Below are 17174 nucleotides of genomic sequence, written 5' to 3'. Positions count from 1 at the left end.
CATGGACAATCCAGTGAACCAATCAAAACTCGGAGTAATTACATGTAGCTCACGCAAAGCGTGGGAAAACGAGCGCGAGAGAGAGACGATTGGACTTGGTTTTACTTCATATTGGATGAAAAAGTGGCGCGAGTTGCATAGTAATGCAAAACCAATTTCTTTTCGACACTCAAATTAAACCCGCTCTAGCTACTGGAGTAAACTTCAACCGAGGAACGTCCTGTACAACAATATTCTTTACAAGAACATTGCTACGAAAAACTTTGACGAATGTTTTATTTGCCAATTAACAAAAATATTTACAGTAACGTGCTTTTTACCTATATTTTTGGCGTGTTGAAAACGCAGTCTCTTCCTTTCTGACTCGTGTCGTAATGATAGTTACCCCAGAGACAACCATGGTTTAGTTTATCAAGGTGTAGCAGCAGTTCCTTACGCGTTGAGCACTTTTACGTCAAAATGATAATACGTGGGAAATAAGCGAGGAATTCCTTGACCTAGGGCCTTCAGAAGACTGAGCACCAACGCAGCGCGCTAGCGTGTGTGGGTTTGTTTGGGAAGCCAACACGACAGCGTCCGTTGTAAAAACGTGGTTGTTATCTTAGTTGAGGTAAGAACTTTCGAAGCCAACGTAATCTGCCATTTTTCAGTTTCTTCAGAATCATCAGTTATAAAAATGCTAGAACTGTAGCTAAGTTTTCCGGTTTTCTTTTTATAGCCGTCAATAATTCCTTCGCACCCAAACTATTAAGGAATCGTGTCTTGTAATCCGAGATAGCACTTCCCATTGTAAAAAAGCAGATTAGAACTGAAAATTAGTTTCAGTATCAAGCATTTCAGGTCTTTAACAGTTCCCTCTCTGTTTGTCTGCACTCATGATGTCACTGATTTCACGGAAAAAACAGAGCCATCCGCTCGGAGTCGATTTCCTTGTGCGTTTGATCACATGACTCCAACTGGTCACGCGTCTCGTCACATCCTTATCACGTGTTTGCTTCCTTCTTGTCACGTGAACTCGCAAATGTGGCCACAGCCCGCGGGACACCAGATGTACTTTGAAAACCACTCCTGCATGTGAACAAGATGGCCACCATGACCACAGGCTTGGCACCACACGTTAGGACCTTTCACCATCAGATGGCTATAATTGGAAGGGAGAAAAGCGAAAAGTTGCTTTCGTTGCTATGGAAATTACAATATTTAGAGATCAGCCTTAACTGGATTTGATGCGGGTCCTCTATCCTGGTCGAATTCAAATTTGGAAATGTTGGTTTTTGTGGAGGGATGAAAACCGGAAAAACCCGGAGAAAAACCCTCGAAGCAAGGCGAGAACCAACAACAAACTCAACTCATATATGACACCGGGCCGGAATTGAACCCGGACCACATTGGTGGGAGGCGAGTGCTCTCAGCGCTGCGCCATCCCTGCACCCCATGTCTCCTGTCCGACGTCCTTATCGTAAAGTAAAGCAAAACTGATCATGAGAGAGTAAGTCTTACCACAAAGAGCATGGCAACACAAGACTCCGACATCTTTCACAATACCAGCCGGACTTGGTCAGCGGTTTGGAACACCGTCCACATGATGTATACACTGTGGTAGATGCCTGGTAATAACATCAAAACAATTAGAATGAAATAAAGCTCCCGAGTGGAAACCAAGCCGTAATCTCAGTCATTTTCTCTATGGTCCTTTGTACGCGCAACATTCATGTGTGCCCCTCCGGAAAGGAAGAGGAGCAAAGTGATCGGTGGATATAACTGACAGGGAAGTAAGAAGCAGTTTATGGCGTGAAATGACTGAGTTCAGTAATTTTTACGTCAAAAATCTTTGTATTATTTTTCGGGAATGCGTTTTGGTTTCAGGTTAACATCTCTTATGAGTAAGATTTATCGATATATCTTATTATTGTAATTGCACTTTTTTGCCTTTTTTTACTGTTTTTAGCCTCTCGACATATATCATCCTTTATATCTACCTGATTTAATGAGCTCACTGCCGGAAGACTGGATAATTTGATGATCTGAGTGGCCACTGACCACAACTGAAGACGGCCCAGTAAATCTATTGAGAGAAGAGTATTCAGTACCAGCTTGCTTGCTAATTCACATCATCCAGGTATCCGCCGGCACGGATAGGCACTACTAATCCAGTAATCGCGCAATGAAGATTTCGTTTAAATCCATCAATTTTAAGAGTAGATCACCATACTCACCGATGTACGACATAAGCCACTGCTCTTGAATTTGCTCGTCTATTTTGTGACGAATTTTATCCCCAAGTACTATCAATGCTGATACACACATTTGTACGTCTCCCTGATGTTAAGTCCCAAGCAAAATAAGGTGAAATTAACAAACAAACTAAAATACAAACACGATTTTCGGTATACCACTCAACGCACGTGCTCGATGAGAACAACCTGAGCAATTCAAGAAAGAGAAACTTAAACCACGAGAGAGGATTATAATAATAATAACAACAATAACAATAACAATAACAATAACAATAGCAATAGCAATAGCAATAGCAATAGCAATAGCAATAATAATAACAATAACAATAATAATAATAATAATAATAATAATAATAATAATAATAATAATAGAAGTGCCCTACCTTGTCCGCTAAATGATGAAGCATTTCAACCACCAATGTCGTAAAATCCCACTCTGGGAGAGGCTGGTCAATGAACGATAAAAACACCGTTAAGGCCTGGTTCACACTAGCGACATAACGACATAATCGCTTATGTCGGTAATGTGAACATCGACATAAAGTCATAACGAAAAACCAGGTTTTTTTTTCTTATGTAGTTATGTTCATGCTGTTATGTTACTATTATGTCATTATGTTCACACTGCAAACAAAACGACACAACGTCCTTCTTATGTCGTCATGTCGCTATTGTGAACTAGGCCTAAGAGTGAATTATTAATACTTAACAATGATAAGAACAACGAAAGAAAAACACAGATTGGAGTTGGATGCTTCACTGGGCTTCTCTAAAATCCTCCAGACATCTGACACTAACGGATACTTGTCAGAATATTTTGCCGCCATATTGACTTTTCGTGACCACTAAAACAATTCCGCTACTCCTGGATGCAGATGGAACGCCAACCTCGTTCCCAGGGTCTCTCTTTCCCCCCGAGGGGGGAGGAGGAAGAGAGACCCTGGGTTCGAGGTTGATAGAACGCCTTGCCAGGGACAGAGGCGATTGGAGGAGTTTTGTCAGTGACCTATCTCCGAAATGGAGTACACGGGCTTCAGATCACGTCAAAACAGTCCCGGAACCACTCGGGCGGACGGGTTTCGGTAGCGCGTGAGTTTCTGTTGTGTTATCATTTTCTTACCAAACTTTTGGTGGTAGAGACATCAGGACCTTGATATTCAATACTTGAATCAATTAGCGATTTGGCATTCGTGGCACTTGCTGTTTCAGACTCGATATTGCTAGAATGCGAAAATAAATAACAAGACTGTAGTTAGGGACAGGAAAAAACATACTTTACGCATCCCAAGGAACAAGTGTTCCCGATTTAGAATCATGGAATGATCGCTGTCAAAGTGTGGTTGCCTAGTAACAGTAGGGTCCCATATGACATCTGCTTTCTTGGGCCATATTTGCCTAGTTCCTGTATCGCGCTTTCCCTGACCTCAACCGCGTGATCGCAGTGACTGATCAAGTGGTCTGGGAATGAGGCAAGGGCCACTCTAAGTCAAGCAGATAAGGAAAATAAGAGAACACTGAATGTCTTGATAAAACACCGAATTCTCACTAATTGTATCACAGGCTTCCAAGTATACCCCCAATGAGAGTTAGGATATTAGACATATAAACCTGGTGGGTGACTCTGGCCTGTCTGTGTCCTGATCAAGAGATGGAGAAGTAGGTCTGTAAAGTAAACAACACAAAATATTAGTACTATTACACAGAGAACAATATTTGTTCAAAATGAAGGAGGTGCGTGACGATAAATTATAAACCAGCCGATATATAGGGAACACTGACCAGATGTTATCTCATGTATGACGCATTAGTACCTCTTACAGAGGTATTTTTGGTTCCCTTACTGATAACTTTAGTCCGATCACATTACAACGAAAATGCGTTTACATATTAAGTGCTTGTCTTACGCACATTGAACTAAGAAGACACATTCCTCCTTGTTATGGGCCAGTTTCAATACGCTTTAAAATTCCCTACGTCAGAATTATTTTTATCACGAATATCGATAAAGCCATATAACGTAATGCCTTACTACCTGTCATCGAGTGCAGCCCTGGGCTCAAATGCTTCCTGAAAAAGAAATGTCAAAACACGAATTAATCAAAACTTGCTTTTATGTTTTCAACTCATGGCTGTTTTCGGTGCCTTCGAAGCTTTAGCCACATTCTAGTAACTAGAATCATTGGCTAGGTTTGTTTTTAATTCATTGCAACGGCTTTGCTTCCAAGAAATGCCATTCATCAGAAATTTTGACAGAGAGTATACCATAATATGCAAGGGAACAGGCTTAGATGACACTCACGCTGGGTAGTTTCCAGTCTTGTGGCGCGTCTCTGAGGGGGACTGTGTCATCATAAAAGAACTGCACATCGTCTTGATCTTCATTGAACATAAACTCTATGAAAGAACACAGTTTAAAGGAGCTCAGTTACAGGTATTTTTAGTTATTTTGGCCACGTACAAAATTACCTTTAAATTGAAGGAAACCTGAAAATAATAGTTAACTAAGATAGAAAAACATTAAATACCTCGATTGCTAAAATTCATCAACTTTGGATTTTGACCTTCACTGCTTGTGGACGATGATTCATCATTCTCGTCTGAAAAACAACAACAGCAAACAAATTGATCAAGAAAACGCCGAAGTTTACACTTCAAAACGATTACTTGATTTCATACGAACCTTACTTTGGTAGACACGACGTGGGCATATAACATGACGCCTTACTCACCTTGCGTTTCATGCGCTGGCCCGGTGTTTTGTCCTACTGCTGGCTCACCTGATGATTTGGGATTTGCTGATGTGGTTTGTACGTTACTTTGCGTACTTACACCTCCTGTGAAAAATAAAGAAAACCTCTGACATTTTCAATGTTTTCACGTGGTCTGTGGATTAGGGTAATCCCATTATCTACCGGTAAAGCGTCTTAGTAATCCCTTGGCGTAAGCCCTGGGATGCTAGAAGTGAGAAGCAAACGTTCTCAAGGATGGGGGAATCTTACCGGACAAATTCCCCCAAAAACGTTGCTCTGGCGAAAGCTGTTCACGCAACAATCACCAGTCATCAACAGTTTGGATTTGTGTTTGAGGAAAACTCGGTCAGGGGGCTCGGTCAGGGGAATCACACCAGTATCGTGACGCCATCGTTTTCGAAAAGCTCCATTTTCAAAATGTTTTCCGTCCACACGAAGACACAAAGCCGGCGTTTTCAAATTCCTCCGGTTTGAAGAGCGTTTTCGAAAAGCTCCGTTTTCGTGACGGATTAGTGTGGACGGTAGGCCTAACCGTAGAAATAAGGCTGCGTTTTCAAATTTCTCCGGCGTAGTGTGGACGCTGTTTAATATCCTTCCGATATTGCTGTTATTGCAGTCTTAAAAATCCCTCTATCCATAAAGTAAAGCTTTCCCAACTCACATTCAGTACCCTAGTATTTGGCAGCAGCAAACTTTGGTCGCCCCCTACCCGCTACCGGGAGAAAAGCCAGTAATAAGTGCAATTTGTGAATGGCTCCAAAATTACACAGCAAAAAGTAGAATTGAAAAAAAAAGCGTTCAAGAAGCTGGTTTATTTCATTTACCAGCAGTTGGTTCAGGATTCCCTGTCGTGCTCAGGCCTCCGCCACTGCCATGACTCCCTGCTGCAAGAGCAGTCTTAGTACTGGGTCCAAGTGTTGAAACTGTAGTTCCAGATCCCCCTGGGCTGCTATAAAGAGTCTTCAAGACGGACCAGGTCTGCGCATGCTCATGCATCATAAGCCTAGTCGCTACCTAAAAAAATTCAAACGAAAACCTGCCAATTAAACCGTGCAAATGGCCCTAAATTCTAAATCCTCTGTGAACCCTTATATTGTAATTTGTCCGTCACGATTCTTGTTTGCTATATCTTCATTACACAAGTAACAAACGTTTTAAATTTCAAGTGAAATATCACGCACGAAAGACCGTGTTTGACCACATTTCCAAACACCGAGAAGAGAATTGAAAATACGACGCGTAGCGGAGTATTTTTGACGAACTTCGAGGTGTTTGGAAGTGTGGTCGGACACTGTGTCGAGTGTTTGATATATCTTCTCAATCGAAACTAAAAGTAAGAAGTAAACGGAGAAATAAAATCGCAAAAATCTATGCTAATTAAGATCAGATATCCAAACACCATCACGGTCATGATTTCCTTTGTTTAAACTTGATGAAACATTAATGACTTTGAGAAGGAGAGTGACCGTTACGTTCTCCAATACAAGAGCGGAGTTGTCATCTGTAAAAACTGCAATATCTTTGTTGCTATAGAATTTTGGTCATTTTTAACATTTGATGTACACTTGAGAATATCCAATATATTTTGCCAAAATGTTTGGATAAAGTAATTTGTTCGCTCTCTTGAAATCACCTAACATTTCAGCCACTTACACTGCAGTTGTGCTCGCAGAGATCTGAATAGCTTCGCCCCGTCAGCTGATAGCTCTTGGCAAGAATTCCAAACCAATCTTCCTTCTATGAAAAAAGCGAAAAGTGTGGAAGTTTGAATTAAAGACTCGAGTTTCCATTGTCTACTAAAAGCAAGGAAATGAAACCACTATCTCAAAGGACAGTTGGTTTCCTACGAGTACTAAATTTATCACATATTATTCAGATAAACATCGGTAAACGAGTTCTCTTATCGTCTCGTTACAATCTTCACATCCTTACAGGTTCCTGATATTTTCCGAGTACAGAGTGCTATAAATTCAAACCATTATTGCGTACTAAATTTATCTTCCTGGCTGCTCAAAATCCTGCAAAAAATGTGTGAGTTTGCCTCTTGTAACTATATTTAACTCAGGTGTATAAATCGGTATTTTATTTAGTCCCTCCTTTAATACATCGACACGAGACATACCGTAGACTTGCCATTTTCGTGAACAAAAAGTGTGCTCTTGACTTCAGACACATTGTCAGCCATGTCTTGGAACTTGCGATGAGAGATTAAGCTGCTGTTTGGTAACATGAGAAGACTGTTACCACCACGCCTGTCAGTGAAAAAAAACACAGAGATTAAAGGAGCTACGTCACAGTTTGCGCATCTTGAAAAGTTTAGCCTCAATTTTTCAAGTTCGTCATTCGTAATCCGTGCCAATCTTCTCCATCCTTAACCATCCTTGTTCCTTTATGGTTTATTATTACCTCTTTGATGTTTTTCCATCTTAGTAAACTACTATTTTCAGGCTTCCTTCAATTTAAGGTAATTCTGTACTTAGCCAAAAAAACTCAAAAGACCGTGACTGAAGTCACATTGTTAATATAATCTCATGCGGACAGGTGATGAGAATAAAGAAGATCATCAGCAAGGTAACAGTCTTGATGTGCCACTAAATTCTACGAACTAGCATTGAAAGAAAGGTATGGCGATCAGTAAGCAGAACTACTATTTTGAGCTTCAAACCGATAAAGGAAACCTTCGGACCCCGGCGTTATTAATTTTGCATGCGTCACGCGTCATGCGTCACGCAACGATTCTTAGACATTTTTCGACGACCGAAATGGCGGTAATGGTCGATATATCTGAGTGAGTATTCACTTTACTTACGGTCTCGTGTGTATCGTATTTTGTGAAGGAAACCTCTTTGACAACTGGTCACTCGACGCAACACTGATGTCACCATTGACATTGACTGACAGCCCAACTCTAGGAGCGTGATCAGCGGGAAGCTGAGCATCACTGAAGACATGCTGATAGAGCATGGAGTCTTTAGCGCATGACAAGAATACAAACGGGTCTTTGTTGCGGAGTGATTGTCTCCAATGGATACCTGACAAAACAATAATTTCACAATTACATGTTGTTGTTTTTTTTGTTGCTGTCACAGCTTCTCAGTAGAAGCGTGTTTGCTTTGATAAAATAAAAAATCACATTAATTTTTATGATGAGGAGCCAAGAAGAAAAATGTTGCTTTTAAACACAATACCACACCAGTTGCAAATTTATACTGGTTCACAGTTACTTAATGTGACGTTAATTGTAAAAGAGAACTGAATGCGAAATTTCAACGTAAATTGCGAGAAAAAGCCGTTAAGCTTCAAGAGGATGGGGGGGGGGGGGGGAAGATTTTTACAGCGAAGTGGTTGTAGTTTTTACTCTGTTTAACAGGTCATTGTTTATATTTTCAAAAAACTGCAATGCAAAAGGGTTAAAAAACAAATTTCGACAATAATTGTTCTGGTTTTTTTTTTTTTTGCATTAATTTTTACACTGCTCCAAGGTCCTACAAATTTCCACTCTATATAACTCAAAACTTTCTAACAAACTGTAAAACTTAGTGAGTGGGGGAAAGTTTACAGGGTAAAACCAAAGAGAACCATGTAAAAACTATTCCACAGCTTGGCTCTACTTACGTATTCCCATAAGTTAAATTCTAGTTTTGGCATGCACGGATCTACAGGATATAACTTCACTTATCTACCTTCCAGTACCTGTTACAACATCCTTATGTTCACAAAACGATGCATACGGTATGTAAGGTCTTCTGATGTCCCAAACATGGATATCAAAATCCACAAGAAGAGAACAACTGAAATGGAATGGAACAAAGAATTCACACATATGGAAATAGCTAAGGCAAACAAAGCGTTCTGAGAGCACATTTGGATGATCACATGTTTAGGTTTCATTCAAGGTCTTAATTTAAACACCATATTCAAAGACAAACCTTACAGATCAAGTGATTAAATGTAACTAAAGACCATATATTTTTTTATTAAATCACACTTGATCACCCATTGTTAATAAATTTGTACTAGATACGAATTTCAATTATCACTGATAACTATTATTGGTTAACCTTGCTATCTGGAATTTTCTTTGTGGCCTCCACTTAATACGAGCAACAGCTGCTATTGTTTGAATCGTGTTTACAAGACTGGTCCTGCCATGCACATCCCACACCTGAAGAATCAATCAATTAGCATTATATACTGTATCTAATTATCAGTAAACTGTGTTTGATGTTTACCTTAACTGACACCTATCTTGGGGATTTGCCCTGTGGAAATGATTAATATAAATGATGTTTTGTCACAATCCAAAAGCGTCACTGAGTCAAACAGCGTCTTGAGCTTCAACACTCAGCGACTACCAAAAGTAACAGAAACTGAGGGCAAGCAATCCTGCCATTTTAGCACAGCCCTGTGGCTGACCTAAAACACAGTCACATCGGTAGAACTGATTTTTTAATAGTTCTATTTAATGCTGTTCAATGAATAGGCTTTATCAAAGTGTTATCTACTCTTTCAACAAATAGGCCATAGTTACATGTAATAGAGGGAAATGGTTATGAAACCCGACAAAGTTCTTTGTTGTATATTTTTGGTCTCTTTTTTGGCCTTGCCCTTGCACAAAACACAATTTATAGCTGTTTAATACTGACTGAGGAACAAACCATTGCAACAGAAATGTTAAGGTTAATATCAATGTTGAAATTCATGTTAAGTGTTTGAGCCCAAACCAAAAGATTGTCCACAGCTGTGCAGAGTTCCCACTAGTTTTGATAGTTAAGGGTCCTTGGGAAACCCAGTTCCAAAGAGTTGGGCGTTCCTTTTGCTTTTCAGGGTTCCTTTGCCTGTTACTAAAATTCTTGGACCTTTTTTTCCACATCCCAAGGACACACTGCGCCATAAAATTGTACGTCCTTTGTATTTTTTGTGCATATAAGATGCACACCTATGCGTTGATGGGAACTCTGCCATGGACCTTTCAACATTCGCGTTAATCTAGCTATCTTTCTTTGCTCCTTTAATGTTTGCCGGGCTTCACAACCATTCCCCTCTATTAACTATGAATAGGCCGAATAATTCAGACTCATTCTGCTAGCTACCTTAATCATTTTGTCTCTGCCAGCAGACGCTACCCAATTCCTCTCTTCATGATGCCAGTCAATGGCAAATGTCGGTCCATTGTGCCCCATGAATGAGTTTATAGGATAGTTTGGTTGACGGCTATCCCACAACTAAAAATGAACAAGCATCACTTCATCAGCCTTCTAAAGACACATTCCAGCTGCATGAGTCCTCAACAGGCAGTTACACTGTCTCTTAACACTAAGTATAAATTTAATTCAATATGGTGATCAGGGAACCAAGTTACAAGTTGAAGGAATTTTGCACAGCCAATATACTGTAGTTAGCGCTAGCAGTGTTAATGTAAGTTTACCTGGATATTTCCATTCTCACATGCAGCAGCAAACCTCTGTGCATCAAATGGACTGAACTGAAGAAAAATAGCAAGCCAGAGTTAATTTACACAGATTATCATTAAAAGCCTATTGAACTAGCAATTCACTACAAATTAAAATGCCCTCAAGTTGACAACATTTTGTAATTCCCAGAAAGAAGCTTGAAGAAATACAAACCTGAACATCCCGGATACTTTCAGCTTTTCCATGGAATGTTGATACAATGCTTTGTTTTCGCAAGTCCTGTGAAATAATGTTATTGTGTGACAGTTAATACAATGCCCCTTCCCTTTATGAGATGCACACATGGGGAATCAAGGAAGCTGTATGCAATGTCTCAAAGATGTCGTGCATGTGACAAATACAACTCCCATGATTCCCTACACAAAAGTCTCATAGGGGGAATGGCCTATTATAATACAGTTCTCAGAATTTTTTAAGCTTTCCCAAAAGTTGCGCTTTATCCTGCTTATAAAAATTCTGTAATAAAAAATGGGGGTCACCAAGCTCATTTTCAGCCATCAGCAGTTGAACCTAAAATTAAGGTTGTTTTTAGCAGGTCATACCATTGCTATGGTAACCTATTGTATCACGAAAATAAAAACAACATGTTCACCAATGATTGGGCAGCTTTTTAATCCCATGATTGTAGCATCAACTTATAAAGAGTGGTTATAATGATTCATCAAAATCTAAGTCTTTGAAAGTGCAGTCAGAAACTGTTCCCAGCCAACTTGAACTCAAGAAATGTTGTTCTGTGTCTGGCCAAGTAACTTTTTACTACGTAGGTAGGAAAAAAAAAACACTAAGTTTTGATAACTTTTAACTTTTGATACTTAATTACGCTTAACGTTTCTTTTGATTGTAAAATACAAGCAGGAAGGCTAGCTGTCCCTGTGCTATTTATATTACTGACAAGACAAGAACATGTTACTACTGATAATAAAATGTGAGTTAACCTACAAAAAATTTCATTGTTCCATCTTGAGAGCCACTCAAAAGAAGATCTTTCTCAAATGGGTGAAACTGAATCCTGTTGACTGTTCTCTTGTGTTCTGTGAATACCAGTTCTATATGGACATGTTAAGAAAAAATTCTATTAAATACTGCTGAATAAAAACACTTCCGCAATGTGCCCCTTTTAGCAAAAGATCTCTATAAACCTTTCAAGTAGACAAAAAAAAAAACCATTATTAAAATTTTGAGTTTTGCACGCATTCACACTTAAGACACCCTTTTACTTTTAATTATAGTAAGCTCAATTTTTTTTCTAGTTTTCAGTGTGTTTCTCTACATACATTCTACATGCATTCTCTACTGCCCTCGAATGGAATCATAAAGGTTCTCAGAAGAGGCCAGCTCAAACAGTCATGGAGGACTGGTGTTAACTTTAAGAATTGGAAACAAAACAAACTTGTCTTAGTTAGAGGCCAGGAGATTAAATCGCACTCAACAGAGTTTGGTGGAGAGCCACAGTAGAGGCCTTATGCTCTCCCATGGTGTGAAGATGGCAAAGAGAGAGCGTGTGTGTGTGTTTCTCTCCCTTGCTCTCAAATACATTTTGCTCTTGTTTCCAGCTGAAAAGTCTCTGATCTCTCCTTTTAAAGAAATCTAAAACTCAACTTGGATGATGCCTGACTGACAGCTAGTCAGTGTCAGCCAAACATTTCTGATCACTAAATATTTTGCAAGATATATATTTTAGAGATTTCTCCTCCTGAATGAATGAATTTGCCTGATATACACTTCCGTATACACATTGGAGCCAATGAAAGAGTTACAATAAGTACCTTGCTTCTGTTTGGTGATTTTATTCAAATTCCAAAGAACAACAGCCCCATTACCAGCTGCAGTTGCCAAAATGTGATCTGGAAAAGATATCAAAATCAATAAAAATTAAACAGAAAATAATCCCCCAGTGTTGACTTCAAATTCCTAAGCATATAAACATGTACACTTTAGCATGAGATATTACAAACAGGGTTAACTATATGTTTTTGAGGCAGCTGCATTCTACAAACAAACTTAGTAGGATCGTTCAGAACAGTGTCCAGCCCAATACTACGAAAATATTGGAATGATAATAGGACAATCAGGACTATTGGTTGATCTCTGATCTAACTTAGTCATGTAATAACATTGATAAGATATTCCCTAGTTTTGGCTATATCACATCCAAGACTGGTCAAATAATTTCTAGAAAAAATATTTGATTGATTATTAATCAATGAATATTTACCATCAACTGGATGCCATTGCACATCAGTAATACTGAAGTTCAAATTTATTCTTCCTACACGTAAATTAGTTTTCTCAACAAATCCAGACTCTTCAATTGCAATGACCTTGAAAACTAAACCAAAACAAAACAATAAGCACATGAAACAGACGGCAAGATAGCATTGGAGTAACAGAGGCAGTCATGAATCTGAAGACCTTCCACATATCATTTAGTAATGTACATTGTACAGTAAATTATATGCTGTGAAAGTCAAATAAATAGAGGATATTACATGGCCACGCAGAGATACGAAATTTATCTTCGAGTAATGAAAAGTTTTTCAACACTTGAAGATAAATTTTGTATCTCCAAGCAACCATGTAATTTTCTTTTTATTATATAAAATATCCACAATACATAACGAGGTTTGTGGCGATTTTCTGAAGATTTGAGACCACTGTCCAAAGACTTCTGAAGATTTTCCAAAATTTGTCCAAAGGCCAGACAAACGTTTCCAAACATTACCAAGGATTTCCAAACATTTTCCAAAGGTTACGGAACATAACCGAAGATTGCCAAAGACAATCGAAGAAGATCTGAAGATGTTTCGATCATACACCAACAAATTTAAGTCTAGTTGAAGAGACAAAAAATGTTATCAAAAATGATATCTTCCCATATGACAATATCATATCATTTTTATCAATTTGTTACCACTCAGTATACCACTAACTTTTATATAATAAAATGAAACATACCATTCCTACCAGCGACTACAACTTGTGATCCATCTTTCGATGTACTCAATGAGTTAAGGGCTCCATCAACATTACAAAACATTGTAGAAAAACTATTGGTTCCTCCACCAAGTCCTGGGTGAGAGAGAAAAAAAAGACACAGGAAAAACCGCCTTTGTTTAAATTAGAATTATAACTGAAGTAATAAGATGACAAGGTTGAAAAGTATTTCTGATTGTTACCACTGACTTGTTTTTGGTAGATGTTGAGAAATTTCAGACTTAGAAATGAGCCTTTGAGCCTTCATCAGTGAAAAGAATGCTTTTAATTAGCCAAAACTTCTTTTTAAAAATGTGCCAGTGCACAATCATAAACATTTTTCAACAAAACCTTCCTTGAGCTGGGAACAGCACAAGACTTTCATCTGCCAAGGCCTCTGTACAACTGCGATTTTACATACACAGCAATGTGAGCTGAGTTTTTCAAGTGAGTGCATTGTCTATAAAGTCAGTCTTTTTTATAGGAAACAGCTGGAAAACAGCAAAACGACCTTCTTGTACAGCGCTACTTTCTTCCTGCAACATATAGACAATGCTGCAAGACTACAAAATTGGAAAAGAACTGGAAGTTGTGCACTGAATATTATTACAACAATTTCTTGAGTACAGTCAAGCATCCAGTTAGCAGTCAACGTGACCACCCCTGCCAGGACATGGCAAGTCTGCCTCACTGAGGGTTTATGAAATGTAAGGCCCGTTCCAAATGCTGCTCTATTCATGCGCCGAACCTAACTGATGAGTTAAGTACGGCGTTTGAATCAGTTTGGTTCGGCAGGTTAGGTTTGGTGCGGCAAACAATTTTAAATTCAGCAGGGTCTGTCGCACTATGCGACGTTGGAGTGGCAGCTGATTCATATGGCGTTCTCCTCATGGGTCGAACCTAATGCATAAATTACTGTAATGTATTTTTCATGTAACAGGACTCGTGATTGGCTCAAAATTGAGTGGCGTGACCAGTCATGCATGAAGCTGGAAGTCGTCGCTAAAAATAAAGACAACAAAATACCAGTATGCCTTCGATTTAAGAGAAACGGGACTGTGCAAGTGAGTTTCTTTCGCACAAATTTATTTTTTGCTTTTTCTTCGTGATAATAGCCCAGGTTATGCGATTTCCCTTTAACAAGTCGAATTAACCGGGAGAAAACCTGTCTAAATACAAACACTGAACCTTGAGTTTGAATTTGCTTCCCTAAATATTGCTATAACAGCGAAATATTAGTCACAGATTTTCTATTTGGACAGAGTTCTTGAATTCAGAACGCGTATTTTCTCGTCGAAAATTGTTACCACCGGCTTCCCGAATTAAGTTCGACGCAAGGACGCCGTCTGAACCAGCCGTCGGTCCAAAGTCGCTCTAAAGTCGAACTTAATCAAGTTCGGTTCGGCACATGAGTGGTGCGGCGTTTGAACCGGGCCTAAGTGAAATGAAACTCTCACTTACTCCGTGCATGCAGTGGCAGATCTGCACAGGCAGGCATGGCAAATAATGGTATGTGTTCAAAATACTGTTCAAATGCTGATTATTGCTGTGCTCTTCCCCTAAATAAGTAGCCTTGATTATATTTACAGGCAGATCTTCTCTTACAAGCTTATGACTATTAGTCACGAAATTCTACGTCAAAACTAAAGAAAAAAAATGAAGGTTGAAGCTAGCTAATTCTCCCAATGATGGCCAAAGTCCACGAACGCTGGTTTCTAAAAATAAACTGCTTATTGATCGAAATAAATCTATGAAGCTTTGAACCAAAAAAAATAAAACAGCCTCGTTGTCTGCAACAGCTGATCTGAGAACATGTCAGCGAGCTCGTAATAGAATTGAACGAAAAATACAAGGGTTCTGCAAGAAAAACTGAAATACTTGACCCTACGGTAGTCATGTTTTGTTTACAATAGCCACACAAAATTATAGAGCGAGAAAAGCCTAAAAGCAGTGGAAATTTTCCTAACCTCTATCTTGGATCTTGGCCATTTCTTGCGCCGAGGGTTTCTCTACAAATTCCCAGAAGCTCATGGCATTTCCAGAGCGGAAACCAACCTAATTGTTTCCCTGGAGCCCAGGCTCCTGACTGGCAATATCATCCCGTGGATCTGTGGGATTAAGGTCGTCACGCAACGACCCCAATAGACTATGCGATTCCAAGCCATCATACATTCCCCTGATCCCAAAAGTTTCCCTTTCTTCTTTCTTACTATACTATAAAGCCATCGACGCAGTGGTACGCGTAATTAGGTTAGAGTCGTTAGAGTGGGTGACGAGCCAAAAGGATCATGTGTAGGTCGACGCAATATCGGGAGAAGCGTTGCGTGACGCGATACGTTGACTTTGATAAGTAAGTTACATTGGCGAGGTGGTCAGTATAAGCATACTGTCTAACGTGCAGAACGATTGCGGGGCGAACCCAAAGATCATCTGCGTGGCCGAGGCTATCTAACGTGAAAATTGCCTAGAAATAAAATTTTGTAATCGGTCATTTCATTAGGAAAGGATTCCCAATTAAAAAGTACTCTCCCACCAAAGAGGACGAATCCAAGCTAGACGTTTTCCAGCACAAATGCGTGATGAGAATCCTGAAAGTTTACTGGCCGATGAAGGTCACTAACATCCCGGATTCAAAGAATGGAGAGGCAGAGGTGGCGGCAAAAGACCGAGTTGCTTGGAGGAGACGGATATCGATTGATGGCCCCATTCTCCACGAGGAGAGAAGGGAAAGATAATGATAAGGAGCCCATACGCATGGCTCCGGTGATGAGCTACTCTCTAGTGCCCAGGGCCCCAGCGAGGCACACTGGTAGCTACTGTTTAGTTGTTGTAGTAAAACATTAGGCTGATTTAACAAGAGAACGGGAACGTCACTTGACGACGGCGCGCGCAGTACAAATACCAAAATATGGTCAGATGACGACTGCAGGGCGCGCGGAATAACCTGGATTCTCTTCTAATTTGACCATATTTGGATGTTTGTTCTGCGCGCGCCGTCGTCAAGTGACGTTCCCGTTCTCTTGCTATATCAGCCTATTTGAGCGAACAAAACGCGCAAGCTGGGCCACAAATTAATCACCTTTCCTCTTGAACTGAAAGGAATGTATTACAAACTGCGCATGTGGGCTGAAAAGTTGTTTTAGTTCTGTTGACCTTTCCCCTTTAGCTTGTGTTGTGGTTGATACTGTGTCAATAGAGTTTTTACGGCGGTCATGCATAGGAAATGATTGCATAAAAAGAACTTATTTCCTGAAAAGAACAGATTTCAGTTTTTGCCGTGGTAACATCATGTGAAAACGTTTTATTTCATGCTTAGGAGCAGGGGTTTGAGATCAGTAGCAAGATAGTCCAACTGGGGTACAAATAGAAAAAAAAACAGATATAATGCTCCTCGGATAGCAACTGTGTGTGGCACGGAACCATCAGTCTTTGACAGTCTTTGCAGCCAGAAACCACAACCGTTCACAAAAACCTTAACAATGTGGAATGCTCTAGAAGATTTCGATGTGGTTTTCTTAGTAACGAGCCATCATATGCATAGAAAATTGTTAGGCCAAAATATTGACTGATTATTTCGTTTTGTTATGTACCCGGGTTATGTGTTGAACTGGCTCGCAGAGAACCAGAGAAATTCGATTAAATTCCGCGAAGGTATAGGGTGTCTTGTGCGTCCACCAGGAGAGGGCCCTTTTTTTAAAATCTCGTTAAGGCGAGAAACAGTGAGGGAGGGGTGGTGATTG

At 39.7% G+C, this 17174-nt stretch overlaps 1 protein-coding gene across 1 annotated transcript; it reads right to left on the bottom strand.

Moving 5' to 3' along the window:
• Nucleotides 1-258: 258 nt before the first annotated feature.
• On the bottom strand, nt 259-15539 carry LOC145488193 (GATOR2 complex protein WDR24-like). The gene is made up of 25 exons (XM_081466998.1): nt 15402-15539; nt 13417-13530; nt 12677-12790; nt 12228-12305; nt 11401-11507; nt 10615-10680; nt 10416-10472; nt 10081-10212; nt 9049-9152; nt 8681-8778; nt 7797-8019; nt 7110-7239; nt 6641-6724; nt 5812-6001; nt 4967-5071; nt 4763-4834; nt 4537-4631; nt 4270-4304; nt 3846-3899; nt 3358-3457; nt 2621-2683; nt 2217-2319; nt 1980-2065; nt 1501-1607; nt 259-1141 (listed from the first exon to the last, which is right to left on the bottom strand). Exons 1-25 carry the CDS (start codon nt 15463-15465, stop codon nt 1006-1008), a joined length of 2517 nt encoding a protein of 838 aa, XP_081323124.1. The 5' UTR covers nt 15466-15539; the 3' UTR covers nt 259-1005.
• Nucleotides 15540-17174: the final 1635 nt, after the last annotated feature.

This window comes from Orbicella franksi, chromosome 5 (genome assembly GCF_964199315.1).
Source record: "Orbicella franksi chromosome 5, jaOrbFran1.1, whole genome shotgun sequence".
Classification (NCBI taxonomy): domain Eukaryota; kingdom Metazoa; phylum Cnidaria; class Anthozoa; order Scleractinia; family Merulinidae; genus Orbicella; species Orbicella franksi.
The sequence above is the reverse complement of the archived record's forward strand: the minus strand, read 5'-3'. Positions and strand labels throughout refer to the sequence as shown.